The sequence below is a fragment of the Misgurnus anguillicaudatus genome, chromosome 9 (genome assembly GCF_027580225.2).
Source record: "Misgurnus anguillicaudatus chromosome 9, ASM2758022v2, whole genome shotgun sequence".
Taxonomy (NCBI): Eukaryota; Metazoa; Chordata; class Actinopteri; order Cypriniformes; family Cobitidae; genus Misgurnus; species Misgurnus anguillicaudatus.
In genome coordinates, this window is record NC_073345.2 from 12,390,050 (window position 1) to 12,414,841 (window position 24,792).

General features: G+C 37.8%; 2 protein-coding genes across 3 annotated transcripts; one reads left to right on the plus strand and one right to left on the minus strand.

Moving 5' to 3' along the window:
• Positions 1-287: 287 nt before the first annotated feature.
• Positions 288-5,631, minus strand: LOC129423059 (uncharacterized). Of its 2 annotated transcripts, XM_055179176.2 has the most exons (7): positions 5,454-5,631; positions 4,960-5,021; positions 4,742-4,836; positions 2,802-2,912; positions 2,295-2,521; positions 2,088-2,151; positions 288-1,128 (listed from the first exon to the last, which is right to left on the minus strand). In XM_055179176.2, exons 2-7 carry the CDS (start codon positions 4,988-4,990, stop codon positions 1,090-1,092), a joined length of 567 nt encoding a protein of 188 aa, XP_055035151.2. In that variant the 5' UTR covers positions 4,991-5,021; positions 5,454-5,631; the 3' UTR covers positions 288-1,089. The 2 variants fall into 2 exon arrangements, with proteins under 2 accessions (XP_055035151.2, XP_055035152.2); XM_055179177.2 differs by lacking the exon at positions 5,454-5,631 and having other exon boundaries at positions 4,738-4,836; positions 4,960-5,001.
• An 820-nt stretch (positions 5,632-6,451) lies between these two features.
• Positions 6,452-24,790, plus strand: kif20a (kinesin family member 20A). The gene is made up of 19 exons (XM_073871144.1): positions 6,452-6,630; positions 6,938-7,118; positions 7,508-7,621; positions 10,235-10,354; positions 11,324-11,462; positions 11,550-11,725; positions 11,803-11,908; positions 12,327-12,539; positions 12,669-12,780; positions 13,708-13,782; positions 13,879-14,022; positions 14,106-14,274; positions 14,349-14,498; positions 14,608-14,747; positions 14,842-14,944; positions 18,413-18,683; positions 18,871-18,958; positions 19,246-19,387; positions 23,786-24,790. The coding sequence occupies exons 2-19, from the start codon at positions 6,948-6,950 to the stop codon at positions 24,137-24,139; spliced, it is 2,787 nt and encodes a 928-aa protein (XP_073727245.1). The 5' UTR covers positions 6,452-6,630; positions 6,938-6,947; the 3' UTR covers positions 24,140-24,790.
• The last annotated feature ends 2 nt before the right edge of the window (positions 24,791-24,792 follow it).

Below are 24,792 nucleotides of genomic sequence, written 5' to 3' on the forward strand. Positions count from 1 at the left end.
ACGATTAAAAGAAATAAAAGAAATTAGTCTGCTGTGAAAAAAAGTGTCTGCTGTGGCGCTGAAACCACGCCCACAAAAGCTTCTGGCTCTCTCAACTTCCAAATACAACCCGAATGGATTCTCGAGATTCTTTGTAACATTCTTCGTTTTATTTTTAACATTTATAGTGTGTTTAGAAACAATTATCTGAAATGACTTTACACAGGCCTTATCATATGATGTGTAAATTTAAACGTAATAAAACACAGAGTAAAATAGATTTATAATCAATGTCAAACAAAGATGAACAAAATTGTGTAATATATTTAATTGTATTGCTTCATATGTTATACATTTTTCCTTATCCACACCATAAATTAAAAATAGATATTACGTTAAATTTCCATTATAACAAATTAGACATAAAACACAGAATAAATGAAACTTAGAGTTTAAAATAAGTAGTTCAAGCATAAAGAAAATGCATGAATTTGATCAGCTTCAGGTTATTATTAGGTTTGTTCGACTTTATGCGGCGCTACAACAAACGACAGCCGGATGACGTCGAAGTACCGCGAGAACGATTCGAGAAATCACACAAAGTGTAATTTCGTCTGGCTCTCGCGGCACTTTGACGTCACCCGCCTGTCAGTTCTAGCGGCGCCGCATGAAGTCGAACAAGCCTAATGTCTGCGTGTCATTGTCCATTGTCAAAAACATCAAAAAGCATATAAATAAAATGCAATGTAAGGCATTAACATAACGTGTTTTACAAAATCTTCATATATTCTATTTGCACATTTCCATTTGCCATCATTTCAGAGTCTCAGTAGCACATAGCCGGAGTTTGATTTTGTCTGAGCTATTAATGAAATAAAAACATATGCGAATTCATATTTTATTTGTCTTATCTTTATATTTTAATATGTAGACTGTGTAACTTAAGGCTAAAATAGTTTAAATTAATTTAAAACATATTTAAAAACCATGAACCAGCACTTTAGCTAAGTATTGCAGTACCCTAGTTTGTCGGTAGGTGCCCCCAATCACAAACTTGAAACTCCGCCTATGCAGTAGCATATCTGTACACTTTGCTTTGAAATTGTTGGGTCACTTGGACAAGTGTTTCTTAATGCGTTCTACATCAATCTGAGGTGAAAAGAGCAAAGATTTAGTAAAGACATACGCTATTTAAGTATCACCAAACTTTAAGGTATAATTTTTCTTTCTTAAAAACAGTCCTATTCTGAAGCTTTTTTATATTTTTACAGTCAGTGGCCCCAAAAAGCATCTGGACATTTATGCCACCCTTTAACCTGTATTAATTTATAAATATTACAAATTTGTATTAATTTTTTTTACTTAGCAAAAGCAGGTTTTAAGTTATTGAACAATACATATACTGTTTACTTCAAAAAAGCTTTCAAAACTTTGGAACTGTAACTACATGAATTTAATGGTTTTATAAATAAATAGCTTTACACATACACTTACAATGGTCGGATTTGATTGGTTAGGCTTTAAATGCAACACTCAGTATTTTACTGTATTATCTTAAAGGGTCCTTGAGATCCCAATCTAATGCAATATTATACTACATATACATTAAGTGTGGAGTAAGTGTCTAAATACTTTGTGGAGGCAGCCACACTTTCAGAAAAACATGGCCAAAATGGGTCTCTTCCTGGGGCGGTACTCTTTAAAAAAGGTCCTTATATGTGCCATTTAAGTATACTGAAAAAAATGATTCATTGGATTCAATCAATTTTTTTAAGGTAAGTGGTTGCAATCAATTTATTTAAGCTACATTCAAACAAAAGTTTTATATTTTATTTTACTTTACTAATCTTTTTTCTTTAAATGTAGCTTAAATAAACCGATTGCAACCACTCACCTTAAAAAAATTGATTAAATTCAATGAATAATTTTTTTCAGTGTACAGATATGTATACATTCTGTACTAATATTAACTCTTTAAGTACAAAGGTGTCGTTTTTGAACGTGTACCGCTCCATATGGACCATTTTTTCTGATAGTGCTATTCTGATAGATTATTGTTTTGAAACAGTGATAGATACTTCTATATAAAGAATTTACATCTCCCTTACTTGCAGTGACAAACGCATCTTCTTCTCCTCATCCAGTTCATTCATCAACAGTCTGATCTCTTTTCTGAATCAGCATCCGTACATTTACAGAGAGAGAGGAGAAACACATTCCGAAAAATAATGCATAGTATAAGCATATAAGCAATTATTTACAAAAAATCAAGAAATTTTTAATTTAGTTCATATGTGCATTTATATTGCACTTACTTATGCTGAGCTTTAAGCAGGTCCAGTTCATCCTGTATTTTTTGAAGCTGCACTTTCATCTGCTCCACTGTGACAGGGCCCTGCGGGGCTGCTCTGGATTTAGCTGGTAATGATCCAGAGAGAGCAGCAGAGAGCAGAGCGGGCAGGGATGAAGCCATATCACTGCCAGGAGATAAAGAAGATACATCCACTGGCTTTGGAGCAGGGTTCCCATTCTGGACAGGTTCCTGAATCATTTAAGACAACAATCATATTAGACTTATTCAGATGTGATCGTGGAGGGCCACTGTCCTACAGAATTTAGCTCCAACAGTTTAGAAAAAACCTGGATCAGGAGGTTAACAAATGTTTGATTGCATTTCCATAAATAATTTTCATCCACAACGACCACACCAGCCAAAATGTATATGAATTCTGTGTGTTGGTAATCACATAAGGATCTGACCGAGTGATCTATTTAGAGTTGTCATTGTCTGTTGTCTCAGAATCAGATTGCTATTGACTTACTGTGATGTCATCAGGTGTGTCTGTGTTAATAAAGAGAAACTTGAGGGCCAGCAGGTCTGGTTCCTGCTTCACTTCATTCATTTCCTGTCCTTTTTGTTCCTCAGCAATGGCCTGCAGGGAAAGACTGAATTGAGGATTGTTTATTTCTAGAGTTACGTGTTAGGTTCTCAGAATGACATGTTGTTATAGGGGTATTTCCCAGAATTCGGGCCTATTTATGTCCTCAGGGTGTAATTCTATTAAAAACTAATCAAATCTAATACATTTGAGCACCATTAATTAGTATAAACAAAAATAAGCCTAGACTTTTTTATGGCTGGTCTTACTAATAATTTTATTGGTGTTATGGTACAATATCTGTGTTTTGAGTGTTTTCACATCTTATGCCATATCAAACATTATTTATCACAAATTAATAAAAAATATATGCATATGAATGAAATGTTACTTGAAATAATAAACTACATGCACAGATTAAGCATATATATGCATTTTGTACTTTATTTTGCTTAATTTCTACCTGTCCCAAGGTTTAGCTGTCAGTACCAACACGCTCTGCATAAAGGGACTTTCCCACTGTTTTTCATCAAAAGTTTATTTGGTAGCCATGGTAACCTTTGACATTGTGAAGAACATGGACTGATGGCTTGATGTCCAGAAAAGTAAGTAAATCTACTCTTTATTCTTTGTGTTGGGCATGTACACTTATTCTGCGTCATTACCATATGTGTTGTATTTCTGTATTTTTAAACGTTTTTGAAATGTTTTTTTATCACTTTAATAGTTTAAATGGTGTACATTACATGTAGAAAGCTACACTTGCTTAGTCATAATCTTAGCTAGTAGGGCTAGTTTTTTGACAAAAATGTCATTACCAGCACTGTCATTCCCAGCACCATACATATTTTTGCCAATAAATTATGTATAAATTACAAAAGCATCCTACAATTATACATTTCTGACAATGTTGGACAGTCGAAATGATCACTATTAAAAAGCTTTGATATATGGCATTCACTTAAATAAGCTTATATTCCAAGCCAGGGTAAATTGATGAATCAGAAGATACGTAAATGACTAAGTTCAAGATAAATTAGATTCCATGTGAAACCACAAAATGTTTTAAAAGCACTGATAGTTGGAAAAAAATCATACATTTCTCAACCAATCTCATAATGTTGCTCATAATGACTTAAGGAATGATAATTTGATGTATACCAATAAGTCAATTTTGGAATTTTGATTTTCAAAATTGCAGCAACCCAATTTGGCCCTTAATTTGAGAAATACCCATAGACATAAACTGCCACCCCATTAATGGCTATTAATGAAATAGAAATATGAAAATTACTTTTTGAAAATAAATTTTGCTGTGTATGATTATTAAAATGGTTAAAATCTTTAATCCATGTAAAGCATTTAAAAAACAATGAAGCCGCACTGATCTCACATTATGCAGTACCCTTGTTTGCCGGTAGGTGCCCTCCAAGCACAAATGTAAAACTCCGCTTATTGTTATAGACAGTTATGTTACATTTTAAATCCTAAACATGGTATTCAAGCATGGTATTCAATTACATACTACAATTGCAGTAATCTTAGTATCTGCTCTATCAATTTAAATTATTTAACTATATATTTAAAATATAACCTTGATATTGTGTACGTAAGGTCATGTCAAAGATTCAAATTAATGTACAATTAAAGAGTGAAATAAAACTTTGATGCTTCTCATCTTATCATTACATTATGAGACATATAGCATGGATTTCACATACAGGATTACAAATATATTCTTTGTATCAATGTAAACAATAAAGAACTTTACAGAATTGCTTTTAATATAATCATTTTTAATATAAAATATTGATGTTTTGTAAGACTGAAATTTAAAATGATTAAGCCTAAATCTTTTATTATGGAGGATTTTACTTACTGACATGATTTATTGTCTGTGTGCTCTCCAGTCTGTGTTGCTCAATAAGAGTACGCTGGCTCTCCAAAGTTGAAATGATGGACTTGAATTCTTCAACTTCTAATGAGATACAGAATGTGGAAGAATTATCCAGTGTGTACATTTTATAGCTTTTAAATGCAATTCTTTGCTATTGGAATGGTCAGTAAATAAACCTTAGATCACAGATAAAAGAGTTTTTACCAGAAATCAGTGAAGAGTTGTAGTTGCCCATGGCAACAAGAAAAGAATGGACTCATGGATCTCTAAGAAAATAAAAAAGAGAGATATTTAGAAATGTCATGCCTTGTCTGTCATAAAGGCATTTGCTTATTGAAATAAGAAGCGACTGGTGCTTGATTCCAACTATTTTTAAGACAGCTTACACACAGTCACCTTGTTGTCAGCACTTTAGTCACTACATGTATTTATATATAGCTCCTATGTCCACCAACTGCTCTCACTGTGTTGAAACTGTACACCACCATGACAGAGACTATTGTCAGGACTAAGTTTAGTCGGGGACAGAATATCTCACACTCCGGTCTGATCCAACTCAAGAAATACAAACAATCTTAAGCAATAAAGAGAATTTGCTTATAATGCAGTTGCATGTAAAAATGTGAATGTTATTAAAATAGTTAGATCTAAAGGCTAACATAAACACTAAGGTTAGAGGTTTCATCCTGTAAACTCACCTGTGATTGTGTATGTGCAATAAAAACAAAACAGCTCTTTAAACTTCCTCCACAGAATTTCCTCCAAAATACTTAATGGTGGTTTATTATGTACTCTCTCTTTCACACTGATGGTCTTCTTCAGCTCTTCTGTATTGACACTGGGCTGTATCTTTGCTTCTCAAGAGCTTATCTAAATGCTCACTCCTTTTATGGAGCCCCCCAAAACACCAATCAGACAAGAGTCATGCACATGCCCCAAACATTTGTCTCTTGGATATGTCCCACAAATTTTCAAAAAAATGTATGTGTACATAGAGGGTACAAATTATATATTACATTACATTATATTTATATTTATATTTATTATATTATTAAATATATGTTATGTTGAATAAGTCAAAAACAGCTGGCTAGGATTGGACTTGGACATAAACCAAGACATGGACAATTACAACACACTGTAGTAGTACATTAATGTCAGCAGGGATAACCACGTAACATTGATATGAAAGTAAAACAAACTTAATAAAAATATTAATGTTTTAAGTAAATATAGATGTTGTGTAAATCCATAAATGTACATTCGTGGAATAAAGGTGCAATAATTAAAGAAATAACGTTAAATGAAAGTTTTGAATTTTTTTTTTTTTTTTTTTTGAAAGTTTGGATTTTAAAAGAACGTAAACGCGTAGCATGATGACATGAGTGGTGTTCGACTTCATGATTCACTGCGCAGACCGACCGGTATGACATCAAAGTACCGCGAGAGCGATTCAAAAGCTGTCTGTGTAATCTGTACTTTCCAAGCGCTCTCGCGGTATCTGATGCATGTGCAGATCCGTCTGCGCAGCGCCCTATGTTTTAAACGTCCCCGGAACACCTCTTAAGGAGGGGCGACGTTGCAATATTAGCCAATCAGAGGTACATTTTTTCTCGCAAGTGATTGATTGGTCAGCAGCTGGAGCACTGCTACACGCTGATTGGCGGAGAGGGTAGAGCGCTGTCTTTGAATTTGTTGTCGTCTCAGTAACGGTTAGTGTGTAATACAGGTGAACAGATCAGATGCGTTCAGTAAGGCACCGTACAGTTTACATGATCAGATTTTTAAATTAATTTAGCTCAGCTCACGCGGTCATTTTTATATACGTTAAATTGCGTTTTGCATCGTGGTTTTCGCCCGAGGATATCAAACAAGGTAACGTTTTGTAATATATATCACGTTAACGATATGCTATGCTAACTGCTAATCTGCTAACTTCTATTCAGCCAAATAACGTACACTTTACTTTCTTGCTTCAGTTTGAAAGGGATTGTTTAAAGTATTTACGTATTTTGTTATTATTAATAATGTCAAGATGTCTTGTTTGCAGGTTTAATTTTTAGTGCAACTAACTTAGCTGGCTGAAGTTACCTGAATCTATTGTATTTGCTTATAAATAGTTGAAACGTTTCATGTAATGCCTATGTCGTGATTGGACAATCGTTCATGTTTTCGTGTCTAGATCTGTTGTAATGGCCCTGACGTTGGCGTCACCGTGCGGAATACTGTCCGATGAGGATGAATGTGGGGCTGTATTTGAATCCACGGCTGCTGATATCGGAGGTCTCGTGAAATCTCAGCGATTTGTGTCTCACCTGCCGGAGATCTCCGTCATAGCCCCTGCTGCAGACTCTACTAAAGTGGTATGATTGCTGTTATGACTTCTCATGAGGATAGTCAAGCTTATAAATGTAACACTTGTAAATGTATAAATGCTATTAACGTTACATTAGTTAACCAAACATCAATGCAAGTGGTATCTATCTAACTGTATTACAGGCTGTATCTAGTAATCATTGCAATGTTCAGTTCTGCTGAATTGTCACATTATGCCTTGACACTTGGCATTGGCATTGTTGTTTACTCAAAGTCATTCCTGGTGGCTTAAACTTGACAGTTCTTCTTTTCATAACAAGTTGCTGTGAGCTATGTAGTTTTCCTCTGGTAAAACAAACTGCTTTATGAATAGTTCTTCTGTGATGACTTCACAGCCGTTATATTCTTGGTTGTTGTTTATTTTTGCTCTGTACAGATCAAGAGCGATGTGAGCAGAATAGGAAGCGCCGATGATGGATCAGAGAAACTGAAGGTCTTCCTGCGGATTCGTCCTCTAACCGAAGCTGAGAAAGAGCGGGGAGAGGAACAGGTAAAGTCATGAGGAATTTGGCACGCCTGTATGGGTGAGGAAAACTGGGTGGGGTGTTTTTGGGTGTTGTGACCTGGTCTCTGGATTAGTCTTTATTAGTGATAGACTAATTGCAGTGGTTGATATATCAGTTGATATTTGGATTTATAAATCTTTTCAATCAGCCAACAAATTTTCTGTTATGTTCTGTTGTATTATACAGGGGTGTCAGAAAATATACATGCATATCAGATTATTTTACTTGTCGATACTGTATCGATTTGCAAACAATATCGATTCGTATGATTCATAGCAGTTGTTTAGTTTGAGTTTACATCCTGACCGCAAGATAGCTGTCGTCTTATCTCTTAACTTCAAGAGTGACAGAAAGTACTTCCCAAGGTTTGCATATGGTGATTTGTTCTTGATGACAGCTTTCCTAAAATTATGTCCTATTCTATTCCCAAAACAAGGAATATCCCAATATACTGTCTCGCTCACGGTAGCGCAGTGTATTGTATCTAGGGGTGTAACGATACACTATACTCACGGTTCAATCTGTATCTCGATGCTGGGTTCGCGATGCAATACACATCACGGTTTTTGGGGGTGGGTTTCAAATAAAAATTAAACTGTTATTTTTTACATTTCAGATAAAATTTCATAATAGTAACAATTTCAGTAACTTTATTTGTTGTACATAAAATTTAATAAAGAATTTTTACATTTTAAGGCTTAATTGAACCTTCTGTACTGCAGGTCTGTCATTGAAAAAAGGGAAATTTTACATAAAATTAGAAATAAGGGACTCAGCAGGGGCGTTGTTAGATATAAAGCTCTACTGGGGCACATGCCCCCTATTTTTTTCTGACGTTTTTGAAGGCCAGTCACACCAAAAGCGTTTATGGCAGTTGCAGGTGCCTTTTTTGAATGATATTCTATGGACAGGACACGTTTGCGCGCTGTTTATGCGCGCCAAGCACCTTGCGGTTTTTTGCCGCCTGCCGCGCACGCGTTTTTGAAGGAGCGCTGAGAGCGGAGAAGCGCCCGACGTCATTCGCGTCTTTCCATTGTCCAATCGGGAGAGGCGGGCCTTACGTTGTGGGGAGGGAAGTTAACAGTTGCTTTGAAGAACCGGACACCACTCGCTCGCTCTCCTGTGTGTTTGTGCACCTCTCACCCTCAAACAAGGTCAGAGCAAGCGTCCTCTTTTTAAAGTTTCTGCTAATATGACAGTTAACAGCAAAAGAGCGCTCACGCTTCAATATTTGATTGACAAGACAGCTGACTCGGTGGTTGCTTAGCAATATGAAAAGCCGCGTCGCACTGCTCTTTTTTTTTTTTTAAAGGCAGTGCGTCGCGCCTTGCGTTTGCAAGCGTTTAAAGCGCTTTTTGGTGTGACTGGCCCCTAACACTTCTATACAATGTCCTTTGCTTAATCCACTATTCCAACATGTATTTCAAAATATTTAAGTCATGTTCATTATACTTAACATGAACATTGTTAACATGTTTGGAGGCATAAAAGGTTTGGAAATAATGACAGCAGAGAATATATTTTCTTGAAAATTTGCATTTTACATTATACAATAATAACAATGATTAATAACTTTTTACAAGAATATTTTTACAGTAACACTACTTTAAGAAACCAGTCATTTTATGACTGCTATACTAAAATAATCTCTCATAGTTACTGCCAAATGTGTCAGCTATACACTAAATATTAATTTTAGATGTGAAAATACAGAACAGTATAACACATACTAGTGATGCACCGATGTATCGGCCGCCGATATTTATCGGCCGATTTTTTTATGAATTTGAAACCATCGGCATATCGGCAATAGCACGAGAAAGGATTGTTTATTAATTAACTGCATAAAGAAATCCATTATATGTAAAAAATGAGTTAATGATGTTAATAAAATAAATGCTGAATAGCAAAAACCACCTTTGAAGGTTGTCAGGCTGTCTTATTATATTTGTTTTAGCTTAATTTGTGCCTGTCTTATTATGTTGGTCAGTTGAATGTTAATTAGATTTAATCCATGTTCAGTAAAAATAATTTGATGCAGAAATAAACTAGCAGACCAACTGTATAGTATTTTATACAAGTGTTTAATATCGGCATCGGTCAAAAGTTGTCTTTTTAAATCTGTATCGGCCTAAAAAAATCCTATCGGTCATCCATAACACATACATCTGTTGATTTTTTTTTTTCTGCAACAATGAATTTCTATAGACTTGACAGAGGTTTACTTGAGATTTTTCCTCTAATGTTTGAGACCTGACTGGGTGAGGATTAAACTCCCTTAAACTCATCTCTCATTTCTGCTATCCTCAGTTTCCACAAATGTGGAAGTGGCAGATGGTTATACAGCTTAGTGTCAGAAATTGTAATTGTGAAATAGCAACCTCTTGTGGTGGAAATCCTACATATTGTGTCTTTAAAACAGTACTGTGAGGTGTCAGATCTGTGTATATATATGTTTTGTTAATATTTTTGTTTATCTCTCATTTACTGTTACTACATTTGTCTTAATATCGGCCATCAGTACTGACATCATCCATTAAACATGTCGGTCAATCAATAATTTTTATTAATTTAGTAATTTCCAATGTTGTGTTTAGGGCTGTGTAAACGTGCAGTCTGAGGACAGTCTGCTTCTTCGAGCGCCTAAAGACTCCAACAACATGAAGAACGCAGAGAGAGGGGTCGCTCAAAGCCTGCACAAGTTTACTTTTACTAAGGTAATGCATCCACCCAAGTTAAACTGAGGCTTAGATGCATTTTACAGATGGAATTAAAAGCTGTATTTATGTTGTTCAACTGGTAAAGCATTGCATTAGCAGGGCAATGTTAAAGGCGGAGTCCATGATGTTTGAAAGCCAATGTTGATATTTGAAATCACCTAAACAAACACGCCCCTACCCCAATAGAATCTGGACCTTCTGTTGATAGACCCGCCCCACACATACGCAACCCGGCATTTGATTTGATTTGATTGGCTATAAGTGTGTTTTGGTAGTCGGCCCGTCTCCTTTTCCAACGCGTTTTTAAACATTGTGGACTCCGCCTTTAATGTAATGTAAACATAAATAAAACCTAGTGTAATGCATTTATATGATTTTTACGTGCATTTACTAGCATTATTAGATGCATAACAATGAACAATCGGCGTTAAATTTTAAAATCTATGACACCATTCTAACTTCCGTAGAAATCTTTTTAGTTTGTTACATATTTGTGACCTCGTCTGTGAAATCCAATGTGAAGTCTCATTATCTAATATTGAGATTAAAGTGCACAATGGCGGATTGCACAATGTTTGAAAAACGCTTTGGAAAAGGGAGTCAGGCCGACTACCAAAACACACTTGTAGTCAATCAGCAGTAAGGGGCGTGTCTACCAACTGACATCCTTGTCGGGGTTGCGTATGTGTGGGGTGGCTCTATTAAAAGAAGGTCCGGATTCTATTGAGGTGTGTATGTTTGGGTGATTCGAGTGTCAACATTGGCTTTCAAACATTGTGCACTCCGCCTTTAAGAGCATCAAAGTTGGATTGATTTCACATTGATTTTAATCTTTGACATGATCTTACTCTGTTAATATTAGAAATAACAAGGTCATATTTTATGTAGTAAATAAAAATGACTTTGAGCTGGGTTTGGTAAAATACTAATACTCCCCTACTAAAGAAGAGTGTTTTGTCCCTATAGATTTTTGGACCACAAACTTTGCAGCAGGAAGTTTATGATCACACCATACGAGAGATGATACGAGATGTTCTGCGTGGAGAGAATCGTCTCCTTTATACCTATGGTGTGACCAACTCGGGCAAAACCTACACCATACAGGGTACGAATTGCAAAACTGCCTTCGCTTTCATTTTGATCTGTGCTGTACTTTGAGATAACCTGTATTGTTGTTGCTTTCATTGAACAGGCACAGGTGTAGAAGCAGGTCTGTTGCCACGAGCGTTGGTATCTGTGTTTCTTAAGCTGTCCGGTCGGCTTTACTCTGCCATGGACCTCAAGCCTGTACTGAGCCAGGAGATCCGTAAACTAAGCAGCGGTGAGATCCGTGCTGAGGAAATACGCCGTGAAGCTTTGTTAAAAGAGGTAAAAGGAGAAACGATGAATTAGAATGATGAATCATTTATCTGTGTCTTACTGTATTTTTATACTTTTGTGTTTAGGATGAGAGCTCAGGTGGACATCAGTCCAGGTTGCGTGGTGGTTTGTCTTGGGACAGCGGTATTAGTGGACTCTCAGCTACCAGTCACATAGCAACACAGCTGGAAGGTGAGGATCTGAGCTAATACATAATCTCACTTTACATGTTTAACATTTCTTAAGTTAAAGGCGGGGTGCATGATCTCTGAAAGCCAGTGTTGACATTTGAAATCACCTAAACAAACACACCCCTACCCCAATAGAATCTGGACCTTCTTTTGATAGCCCTGCCCCACACATACGCAACCCAGGCAGTGATGTCGGTTAGTAGACACGCCCCTTACTCCTGATTGGCTACAAGTGTGTTTTGGTACTCTGGCCGACTCCTTTTCCAAAGTGTTTGTCAAAAATCATGCACCCCGCCTCTAACTAGGATTTAGCCTGGTTTTTCTATTCAGCTGTCTTTAGTTAGTATCATTGTTTCAAATTATGGATTTTTTTTTACTAGAATGACAATTTATTTGACAACTTTGTCTTTATTCTCCAGATTCAGATGGTGTTTGTCTGGAGGCCAACGGCTTATCCCTAAGTGGTGGTGAGGATCTTGAAGACGGGGTGCAGTTCTCAGTATGGGTCTCGTTTTACGAGATCTACAACGAATTTCTTTACGATCTCCTTGATGCTCCACCTTCTCTTCAATCCCACAAGAGAGCAACCCTACGCCTCAGCGATGACAAACACGGAAACCCCTTCGTGAAGGGTAGGTTTGCACACTTTAGTGCTTATTTTATCACTTATTCTTACATTAATTTCATCTGACTGATTTTATTTATTTTGAATACATGTAGAGAAATGGAAATCAGTTGAATAATTCACCTTCTCTTATTAGATTTGACTTGGATTCACGTGCGCAGTGCAGAAGAGGCGTGGAAAGTACTTAAAGTTGGACGACGTAACCAAAGCTTTGCCAGCACTCAACTAAATCACAACTCCAGCCGCAGGTACCTGACAAAAGTTATAACTAGAAAGCTAGGTACACACTAAGCTGACGGTCGGCTTTTGTGCCGAGTGTTTTTGCCGATTTACCATGTCGGATAATTCTGATTGGCTGTTTGGCTTAGCAAACCAGTGCACAAGAAGAAAAACTAAAGTGACAAAGCAAGCAAAAGCGAGCGCACAGAAGTCATTCTTTATTATTTTTCATTCTAATGCTTAAAAAAAAAAATATATATATATACAAGACCTATATCACACATCTGTCTGTGGTGAGCAAGATTTGTGTGAACGGATAAGCAAGCATTCTACATGTGTTGTATCACAGCAGTAACAAAAGGATGTGTCCGAAATAGCCCCTTATACCCTCTTTCACTATTCTCTACAAATGAGTGAATTCGGACACTAAGCGCCGGAAGCGCTGTCCAATGAGCATACATCAGTTGTAGATGCATTAATTTACGGTGAATTATGGGATTGAATAAGTGCACTCGATAATGTCCACTAGTGTTGGACGATATGCCCCATTTTGAGATCCAATAGTCAGCCTTTGAGATTGACGATACACAATAGTATTGGGGCTGGGGCAGTAGTTTACTAATTTATTTATTTGTTCATTTTTGACTCTCTCATTTTTGACACTGTCATGACCGCAACCTTCTTTAAACTGATGCCATTAATCCGAGCGCATCATTAAAACTCTAAAATTTCCTGCATGCCAGGGAGCGGGATCGACACACTAGCTGTTTTTAACCCTCTGTGCGTGAACAACCTCTCTAGTGCAAGGAAATGTCAGAACTGTGAGGATGTAAAGTAAAAGATGTTTTCTATTTTACAAACACAGTGTATTATAGCTGACTAAAAATAAGGTTAGCATTGTATTAAAACAAAATGAATAGAAGCATGATCATATTATATTTTGTTGTTTTTTTTAGTCATAGTATCTTTACCATCCGCATTCTGCAAGTCCATCCACAAGCAGATCTGAAACAGTCAGCCCGAGTCAGCGAGTAAGTCTCAGTCCATTCAGATTTCTTTTTAAAACTACTCTTTTGAAATACTCCAGAATCATGTCATGTTAAATGCCTTACTTTCTTTTCCGACAGGCTCTCGGTGTGTGATCTGGCTGGGTCGGAGCGCTGTAAAGACCAACAGAATGGAGAGCGAATGAAAGAGGCAAACAATATCAACACCTCCCTGCTCACGCTGGGACGCTGCATCACCGCTCTGAGACACAATCAGACCAATAAGTGAGTGCCATCCGACTATCATATCTGAAACATCACACACCCGTTTAGTGTCATCACTTGCTTACAAAAAATTTTCTCCACAGGTCACGCCCTCCTCTGGTCGTTCCATTCAGAGACAGTAAGTTAACCAGGGTCCTCCAGAGCTTCTTCTGTGGTCGTGGACGCTCATGCATGGTGGTCAACATTAACCCGTGTGCCTCCACCTATGACGAGACTCTCCAAGCGCTGAAGTTCTCGGCCATTGCCACACAGGTAAAAATACGCTTTTGTGTTTTCCTGTGAATCAAGCACGCAAGTACTCAACTGTTTGATGATCTTTCCTTCAGCTGGTACACGGCCCGTGCAGTAAGACGCGTGTGGCGTACATCTTGTCCCTGCTCAATGAGCAGCAAGCTCACCACAATGACACAACTCTGCTAGAAGAGGAAGAGGAGGAGAGTGACGAGGAAGGAGATATCACCATGTTTGATCCCGAGGTAAATCCAGTTCAGTTAGGTGCATAACACATCAACAGTAATTGTGTGGGAGTTTACCATTGCTTCCTGTTTGCACTTTCTAAAATGTATTTGTATCTGTGTTGGACAGGCCCTCCTAAAGGCCATCGATGTTCTCAAGCGTGAGGTGTTGCGTCAGCGGCAGGAGAAAGAAGAACTGGAGGCTAAGGTTCGAGATGAGGTGTGTACCGAAATGATGGAGGTCATCAGCCGTATGCAGGACGACTTCAGGTAGCCAACCGAAGTGATATACATCCATGTGTACTATCACTGTGAAGTTGTGTTTGTGTAGTTGGATATTTTTAACTTCTCCCTTGTGGTGCAGTGAGACGCTGGAGAATGAGAGAGAGCTGATGGAGAAGAGGTGCGAGAACAAGATTAACAACCTGAAAAACAGCCTGAAAAAATACTACAGCCAAGAGTTAGAGGTCAGTCACATGTCAACAAACCAAAACAATTGTGTAAAGTAATGCCTGTTATTTGTGTCTTTTAAGTGAATGATCCGTGGTGGTTTTATTTTTTTCATAATGAATTAATTGGATTATTATTATTTATATTTTTTTCGCTAGATTAATCTGATAAAGACATAAATAATGTATTTTCCGGACTATAAATTGTCACACTTTTTTCATAGTTTGGCTGATCCTGCGTAGGGCTGGGTATCGATTCAGATGTTCTAGATCGATTTCGATTCACAAGCTATCAAATCGATTCCATTCAATTTTCGATTCTGGTTCTCGGGTCAGTTTTTATACTCGATTCTCGATTCAACTCCATGAATATAGTTTTAATACAAATACTATATTAATAAAAAAGAACAGTGAACCGCAGTTTACAAGTGGGTAATTAATAAAAAGAAATTAAAAGCCATAATACTATCGTCGTCGTCCTGCTTGTGAAATCTGAAATGCTTCCATATCGCTGACTTTTTATGTGAAGGGTGGCATCAACGTCGATGAAGCACCTGAAACCACCATTTTAAACATTAAATGAATGAATGACAGGCTCGCCTCTTGCTCCTTGGTAACATCTCGCAAGGCAAAAAAGAGGGTGACATCTAGTGAAGAAGACTAGTAATTAGATTAACGTTAATCTTACATTCAATGTTTGCGGAAATAAATAAAAGTTGCCTGAGGAAGATCAGTCGATCGAAATGTTGCAACGCAACAATTTATTAGATTTTTTAGCAAGCAGATAGTGTGTGGGAATTGCTTTTCATGTATGCGGAAATAAATATGAAAGAAAAAATCGATTCTGCTATTTGAGAATCGAAAAATATATATATTTTTTGCCTAGTCCTGCGACTTCTAGTCAGGTGCGATTTATGTGTCAAAATTAATTCATATTAACCAAGAGAAACCATTACCATCTACAGCTGTGAGAGTCTGCTCTATGCTGCTCCTGTATTTATGTAATACAATGGATTCAGTGATGTCGAATGACTTCGGGAGCTTGTTAAACTTGATTTGGCTTGTCGTGTTAATTTAGCCTATTCAGCCTCCCAGGTATGTTCAATAATAGGCTATTGTGTTTGAATAAATGTTACCTTAAAGGCGGAGTCCATGATGTTTGAAAGCCAATGTTGATATTTGAAATCACCTAAACAAACACTTCCCTACAACAATAGAATCTGGACCTTCTGTTGATAGACCCGCCCCACACATACGCAACCCGGCATTTGATTTGATTTGATTGGCTATAAGTGTGTTTTGGTAGTCGGCCCGTCTCCTTTTCCAACGCGTTTTTCAAACATCGTGGACTCCGCCTTTAACGTGTGGACACCTATTCAGCCTGTTGTTCTGTGTGCTATTGTTTAGTTGAATAACTTGCCTTTCCAGATTAAATGCTTGTTCTTCGGCTTGGATTTTGTGAAATCACTTTCTAAATAAACGCGACGTTTAGTCCAGTGTGACTTATATATGTTTTTCCTTTTTTTGAAATGCATTTTTGAGCAACTAAGATTATCTTGGTTTTTGCCATCGAAATGTGTAAATCCAAAAACGATTAACTGCACGGCTCTTAGCCTGGCTCCGCCCTCCTACGTGCTTCCGCTTAATTTTCGCTTCAGCACTACGTCTGGGACTGCTGTGTAGAGTTTCGTTTTCTCCTGCAAAAATCTGTAGGTCCAATCAGCGAACAGAGGTGGGTGGCTAAGGACGATGACGTTGTGCGTCAGTTTGAGTTGTAGTTCAGTAATGGCAGCGGAGAAAGAAGTGCGAAAAAGCTATTTGGTCCGTTGTTGCAAAGCTGCCGAATATACAGAAGTTAAAGCCGGAGCAAGAACAATGTTTGCTAAGTTTTGTTGGTCTGATCATTCGGACTTGTTGTTTCCGGCTGGTTTCGGCGCATGACATACGTCACGACCAAACGTTAGCGATTGGTTTTGGCAGATTCATAGCGACTCTGGGCAGATCCAATAGTTTTAAACTTCAAAAGAGGACCCTCCTTAACGGAAGTAACGCTTTGCAATGGATCGTGACCAGACTCTCTGTACAAATGAAATGAATGTACGAGAGTCTGGTTAGCCTTAAATAATAAAGTTTGTGAAGCTTTCGAATAGTAAAACATCTTTAAATGTCAAAATATAAATAAACAAAACCCATAGAGCCTTCAGGATGTGCTGATAAGGAAACTTTGCCACAGATTGATAAACTCATCTCAATCTTCAACTTTAGACCTTAATGAGAATTAACATTATTCATTATTATTAAAATAAATAAGCCATTATGATATTAAAATGTATATACGTGCGTTGTTACATTAATAAAAACATGGATTTCCCCCTTATGGTGCGTTTACACCAACCGCATTTCAGGCGTCAAAATCGTGTCTACCGCGCCTAGTATGCCGCGTTTTTAACAGTTTGAATGCATTTGCACGTGTACACGCGCGGGAAAAGCAAGCATTTGACGCGCGTCAGAGGCAAAATCCGCTTCTTGTGGGTGGGGCAAGTGCTATGCAGTTGTCTGTTTGCAAGATGACCGATGTTGATTGTGCATTTATCGAGAGAGTTACCAGTTTGTATATGGTAACCTTACTATAGGGGAAAAATAAACGGCACGGGTCGTTAAACGTCACTGGCTAACGCAGCGCGAAATTTCTGCCGGAGTTCAAATTTTTCAACTTGGGCGTCAGCCGCCAAGACTTGTAAAACACGAAATGCACTATTCGCACATACCGCGCACAACGGTCAATTCGCGCGAGCGAGTCGGAAACGCGCCTTCCGCGCCAAACGCCTCATCCGCGCCGCGGGACCTCCAGACGCGCGTCAAAGCATCTTCACATTGACTTAACATTGAAATCGCTCGCGCTTCACGCCTCTACCGCGGTTGGTGTAAACGCAGCATTAGATGCTTAGTTTGTGGTTCATACTTTTAAAAAAATTATAAATAAATTAAACGCATACAAACTTACTTAATTAAACCATTATTAACCAGCGTTCGTTTGTGCTTTTGCTTCCGTCATTGTCCTGTCAGGTTACCAGATCCATGTAACAAAACCAGCTCAATGGCTATTTAAAACTAGTCCAAAATCATCCCAATGACTATTTACAGCCTAAATACCAACAACTAATTAACTCTAGCTCGCAGAAAACATCAACCTGCAGAAACCGTTTAAAAGTAGCCAAACCTGGCAACACTGCCTTGCTTTCAAACAAGCTGGTTGCATGGTAAGAAAAAGCAGCGCCTGATAAATGTGAAGCTGGAGTTGTATGAAGAAAAAGTGCTTAACTTTATAAGCGCTCAGCTTGAGCTATTATATTCCCAGCGTTGCCTAATGGTGGGGAAGCATGTGATATTACAGACCTACTAATCTTTGACAAGAAATTTCATTGTTGATTTTATCAATTATTTGTTGCATCCCTAGTTTTATTTTTTCAATTTTGTTTCTTGAAGGAACGAGACGAAGAGATCAAAGAACTTGCTGCTGCTCTTAAGGAGAAGGAAGACGGAAGTATAGCCCCGGTTCCCATGTTCCCACCTCTGACGGAAGCTAACGCTCCACGTCGCTCCCGCCGCCTGGCCTCAACAAACAAACACGAGGCGTATCAAGAGAGCGCAGAACTCATGGAGTGTAAAACTGAGCTGGAGCAATGTAAAACTGAACTGGAGCAGTGTAAATCTGACCTGGACCTCAAGCAAACAGAACTGCGTCTCAAAACGCTTGGTAAATTCTGCATGCGATTTACGAAAAGTCTTTCTGACATTAAGTATCATAATTAGGTTAATTTAGTTCACACGACAAATCAGAGCCGCTTACATTTTACAAATCAGTTTTGTTTTTGAACTCTATCAATGGTTATTGACTCAGAAGTGGAAAACTGTGAATAACTGGACAAAATATGTGTTTGTAGAACTGAAGCGATGCCAAGAAAACGTCCCTTTCACTGGCACCACTAGCAATGTAACGACTACAGCCGAGCGAAAACTAGAGGAGGGTCAGCGGGTGAGTACTACTTAAGATCAATCGATCAATCATTGGACCATACTGTTCCTGTAGCTCACTCTGTGGCATTGTGTTAACTGCACAAAAGGTTGTGAGTTTGGAACACGCATACTGATAAAATGTATACCTTGTAATGAAATGTAAGCTGCTTTGGATTAAAGTGCCTGCTGAATGCATTTCTTTTATTACACAATTAAAACAGATTTTTTTTATAGACTTGGTTCAGGGTCTCTTTTAAGATGTAGTGGACAGTGTGTTTAGACAATGTTTCTGTGTTTCGCATGCGGAATCTAAGGCAGCTGCGGGTCGAGTTACAGATGTTGGGCATTAAGCTGCAGTCTGGAGAGAGAGCCTGCTGCCGCAACACAGACGGCGAGAAGCTGCGTCACGCACTTTCATCTGCCGACAGTAAACTCGCCAAACAGGTAACATGCAAATACATTATGCTGTTAATGTTGAGGAGAGGTAGTACTAGGTGAGGTATACAGTGCTTTGCAAAAGTATTCATACCAACTCAAGGTTTTACGTTACAACCACAAACAAAAATGGACTTTTTTGGGATTTTATGTGATCGACCAACATGAGTGGTGTGCATTTGTATTTTGCCCCCTCTAAGTTAATACTTTGTAGAACCAATATTTGCTGCAATTACATCTGCACATCTTTTGGGGTATTTCTCCTCTCCTTGCCCTGCCTGTTAGTTTAGGTTGATGACCATGTCTGCAGTTGTGCCCTACTCTTCCCATTTTCGAATGATGTCTTGTACAGTGCTCTGTGAGATCTTCACTGCTTGGAATATTTTCTGTAACCCCATAATGATTTAAACCTCTCCACAACTTAATCTGTGACCTGTCTGGTGTGTTCTTTAATCTTCATAATGCTGTTTGTTCACTCGTGATCTCTAACAAACCTCTGAGGGCTTCACAGAACAGCTGTATTTATACTGTGAATAAATTACACACAGGAGGACTCCATTTACTAATTAGGTGAATGTTTAAGGCCAAATAGTTCAACTGGATTTTAGTTGGAGGGTATCAAAGTTAAGGGGGCTAAATACAAATGCACAACACTTTTCAATTATTTTTTTTGTAAAAAATATTGGACACTTTATATGCTAATTTTCCAGCTCCTCTAGAGTTAAACATTTTTTACTGTTTTGTAATCCATTCAGCTGATCTCCGGTTCTGGCGCTACCACGTTTAGCATAGCTTAGCACAATCCATTGAATCTGATTAGACCATTAGCATCTCGTTAAAAAATAACCAAAAGGTTTTGATATTTTTCTTATTTAAATCTTGACTCCTCTGTAGTTACATTGTGTACTAAGACTGATGGAAAATTAAAAGTTGCGATGTTGTAGGCTGATTATGACTAGGAACTATGCTCTCAGACTGGCGTAATAATCAATGAATTTGCTGCCGTACTGCTGCAATGATATTCCGCAGCACCCGAAAATAGTCCCCTTGGTAACTTTAAATAGCAGGGGACTGTTTTCGAGCACTGTAATATCATTGCGCCTCCTACAGCCATGTTACGGCGGCGGTGTCCTTGGTTATTGCGCCAGGATGAGAGTGTAGTTCCTAGCCATATCTGCCCAGAAAAGTCTTAGTACACAATTTAACTACAGAAGAATCAACTTTTAAATAGGAAAAATCTTGAAACTCTTTGGTCATTTTTAGCACGATGCTAATGGTCTAATCAGATTCAATGGATTGTGCTAAGCTATGCTAAAAGTGGTACCGCCAGACCCAGAGATCAGCTGAATGGATTCCAAAACCATAAGAATCAAATGTTAAACTCTAGGGGAGCTGGAAATAAGCATATTTTCAAATAAAGTGGTGTGTCCCTTTAAAATCCTGAAAAATATGTTTTTGTGATTGTAATGTGAAAAAAAGAGATAATTGGGTATGAATACCTTTGAAAGGCACTGTATTTGGTCATGTATTGATGGTCATCTAGGGTTGGGCTTAAATTGTATCGATTCAGACTCTTTTCAAATGTGGTAAAAAAAGTCATCAATAACTTAGAATTTGAAATAAAAAGTATATACTTGTAAAAACACTACTCATAAATGTACACTAATAAAAATGCACTGGGTCCAAAAGGCATGTTTTACGGTGTACTTGTTGCTGACAGTTATGCAAAATAGTACATTCATGGGCAAGTAAATACTTGTAGTAACCAAAGTCTTGTTATCCACCTGTTTCTTGACGTAAATGTTTTTCTGGTTTATGACTTACGGTGAGCCACTAAAACTAATGGTAGTCTATTGCGAAGGACACAAGTGTGCCTTTTGGCTGGCTGTTTAAAGGACAAGTTCGGTATTTTACACTTAAAGCCCTATTTTCAGATTGTTTATGATGAAATAGAACGGTTTTGACTGAAATTTCGACATATGCGGCTGCCCCGAGAATTTTTGGGTGTTTGTGTTTCAGCTCCTACCTTTACAATGGGTTTAATGGTGCACTGGAACAATCCTTCCTAAAATGCATTAAACTTTCGTTTACAAAGACATGAAACTCAGCGAGTGGTCAGGGGTGTTCACTGATATGCTCACACAAAAATCGCTGCAAAATACGCATTCCAACAGGTTTTATCGTAGTTTTTGCCAACTCCATTGACTTGTATTAGTTGTGCTGTGAGGTACGATATTATTCCACGCCGGGAACTTTGTTTCTATTCTTGCAATTGGTAAAGGTGGATTAGCGCCCCCACCTGGGCTGGAGTGTCTATTATTCAAGCTCTAAGCAGAAGAATATACGAGTGTGGGGCGTTTGTAAAAATAGGTCCACAAGTTAACAACGAATGCTAAAACACCTGTTGGAAAGCATCTTTTGCAGCGATTTTTGTCTGAGTATATCAGTGAACACCCCTGACCACTCGATAAGTTTCACGTCTTTGTGAACACAAGTTTAATGCATTTTAGAAAGGCTTGTTCCAGTGCACCATTAAACCCATTGTAAAGGTAGGAGCTGAAACACAAACACCCAAAAATTCTCGGGGCAGCCGCATATTTCGAAATTTCAGTCAAAACCGTTCTATTTCATCATAAACAATCTGAAAACAGGGCTTTAAGTGTAAAATACTGAACTTGTCCTTTAATGTTTATTATGAAATCCAGGAAGACCGACATAATTTGTGCAGTTAGGAGTTGCCATAATACAAGTGCAGTGAATCTCTACAAAAAAAATTTTTAACCATAATACATGCACAAGAATTGAATGTGTATGTGGCGCACATGCAATCATGATCTGTATTTACAAATACATCCAGTAAAACCTTTCATAGAAAATGGCAGTAAACATTAAATACAATAATTGTTTAAAAACAACTAATATTATGCTGATAAAAATATATGCCGATTTATTTTTCTGCTACTGAATATTATTACAAAATGCGATTACAGTACAGACTATATATGACATAACCTGCTTAGTTAATGTTTATAATAGTTCGTAATGTGTTTGCGGGTACTTTTATGCTTTTAAATGAAAAAGCAAATACTTTAAAAAGTAAGCAAACAATTTCATAAGCTCATGTCTCAACTTAGTGCGTAAGAAGCAATGTAATAATATTTTCATAAAACAAAAATGATACTCAATACATGTAGTAGTTTAATATGTTTATTATGGTTTGTTCAAATAACTTACAGTGTGTTGAATTAGAAAGATAATTCTGACTGTGTCGGACCGCGTGAGACTCGACATGTTGCCATAAACAAGTCCGTTAAAAATTGGCTTTAAAAAAAAACTCACACCAGAGGGACAGTTGTGAGATTTTAAACCAGTCCCTGAAAAGTTAAAAACACGAAGTCTTGGTAAAATCCATGCACAAACACTCGACTGACTTTCGCATTGTAAAAATACTGGTATGTCTCTGTGCTTTTATATTTGCGCATTGAAGACCCGTCACCTCATCAACAACACTTAATGATTGAATATATCTTCATATATCAAGCCACTTCGTAATTTCATCCTTACACTGGTTCATACATGGCAGGTGTAGTAAATATTAACTGTTTAAATGATGTTTTATGCGTGCTCCCACTACACTGTTTTCTACCGGCTGGCTATTGAACTGAAAGTCTCGCACCGGAAAGGAAATGCGTTACATCACTTACTTCCGCATTCGAGACAAAGGTGGATAGGAAAGTTTGCATATTTATTATACAAAAAACAATGTGTCGGCGTGTGTTTTCAGAACAGACTCTAGCTGCACAGTATCTCAAACACGACCACTCTATAAAATTGATACGGCGAACATGCTTTTTTACATTTCCATTTAAAGGATTGATTTTCGATTCCCAACCCCATTTATCTCAGCCCAGATTCCCTAATAGACTAAACAACTTACATTTGTGATCACATGTGATTTTGTTTTAGTGTACTATGACCGTTCATCAAAGTAAAAGTTATCATTCTTACAGTTATTGACGTTCATGTGCTGCTTGCATAGTTAAGTTTATACTGCACAAACATCTTTTCCTGTCTTTATTTCTTTCTATATTCTCTCTTTAACCCTAAAGCCTCTTACACTAATTTAGATTTTTTTAAGTTATACAAAGTACAAAATCCGCACAGTAACACAAGAATGATTCCCAGCTTATTGATTCGCATGCTTTACTTCTGATCTATTCTCATACTGTTATGCTGTTTCTTCTTCTTAATCCTCCACTCGGTGCTATTTTCTTCTCATCTAATCTGTGAATGAATTAAAAACACTGAGATAGCTCATATCAACTCCACTTTCCAGCCTCACGTTTTACCCTCAGGTCTCTCTAACCCTGTCCGCTCCCCTTTCCTTCTCCTTTCTCTATCTGCCAGGACCAAATGCTGGTGGAGCTGCACACCAGCCTGCAGTTGGTCAAAGCAGACCTGCGCAGGAAAGACGAGACCCTGGCGCAACTGCAGGGATCTAAGATGCCACCCCAGGCCTCCATGACCCCTGGCTCCTGCAAGAAGAGAGGCTGTGGAGCAACAGCTGTAGCCTGCATAGAGAACCAGCCTCCTGAGAAACGAGCCTTCTTCCGCTCCCTGTTCCCCACACGCACGCCTTCAAAGACCCCAGTACGACAGACACGCCTGCGGCCCGAGGTCACTACTCCCTACACTCGCATCCTGCGCTCGCGGCAGCCATCACCTCCATCCACTCCGGTCGGACGCAGGGCCAAATATTAAGAGCTTTAACGATCAAACCGTTTTAATCTTTTTACATTTTTGTATATACTTGTTTTATTCACAAGCTTTATAATGTAATCAGGTGGCCTTGTTACTTACAAGTGCATCTTATTTTGATAAGAATTCTCTTGGTCTAGATGTTTTTTAACTGCTTGCATACCTGTGTATTTACAGTAAAAGCTCTGTTATGGTAATGCACTACTGTAATTTAGGTGTGACTTGTATGATACATGACAAGCTGTCATACTCAAGCATGTTATACTTATGCAAATTAAAATTGACTGTACGTATAACAGAAAATAGCTCCATTCATACATCTAGTGTGTGTGTGTATACAAACAATATTCATTGTTATTCTTTTAAAAACATGTACATGGGTGATGTTTTTGCAGTTTAATTTTAAAATAAAACCTTGTTTTTCTTTGGCAGTGACCAAATAAACATGCATGCTTTTTGTTGGCATGTTTTCTCTGTATGTATAGGGTTATATCAGTGAAAGCACTACATTATTGCTTTGGCTGCTCTTTTGCACATTTTGCATGAGTTTGAAGGTTGCATGTTTTTGTCTCTTGGTTTGTCACTTTTAAATGTCTGTCTTTCCTAGACCAGAACTACTTGTGTGATCTTTGCAATAAACCATGTTCAATGCTATG

What these genes read in the sequence shown, in the direction of transcription:
- LOC129423059 (XM_055179176.2), bottom strand. Translation starts at nt 4,990, where the DNA reads ATGGGCAACTACAACTCTTCACTGATTTCTG. An exon ending in GCACACAGACAATAAATCAT is followed by an intron (nt 2,913 to 4,741) that starts GTCAGTAAGTAA and finishes CTTTCCCTGCAG; the next exon opens with GCCATTGCTGAGGAACAAAA. An exon ending in CTGCTTAAAGCTCAGCATAA is followed by an intron (nt 2,152 to 2,294) that starts GTAAGTGCAATA and finishes ATGCTGATTCAG; the next exon opens with AAAAGAGATCAGACTGTTGA.
- kif20a (XM_073871144.1), top strand. Translation starts at nt 6,948, where the DNA reads ATGGCCCTGACGTTGGCGTCACCGTGCGGAATACTGTCCGATGAGGAT. An exon ending in CATAGCAACACAGCTGGAAG is followed by an intron (nt 11,909 to 12,326) that starts GTGAGGATCTGA and finishes TTTATTCTCCAG; the next exon opens with ATTCAGATGGTGTTTGTCTG. An exon ending in TCACCATGTTTGATCCCGAG is followed by an intron (nt 14,499 to 14,607) that starts GTAAATCCAGTT and finishes TGTGTTGGACAG; the next exon opens with GCCCTCCTAAAGGCCATCGA.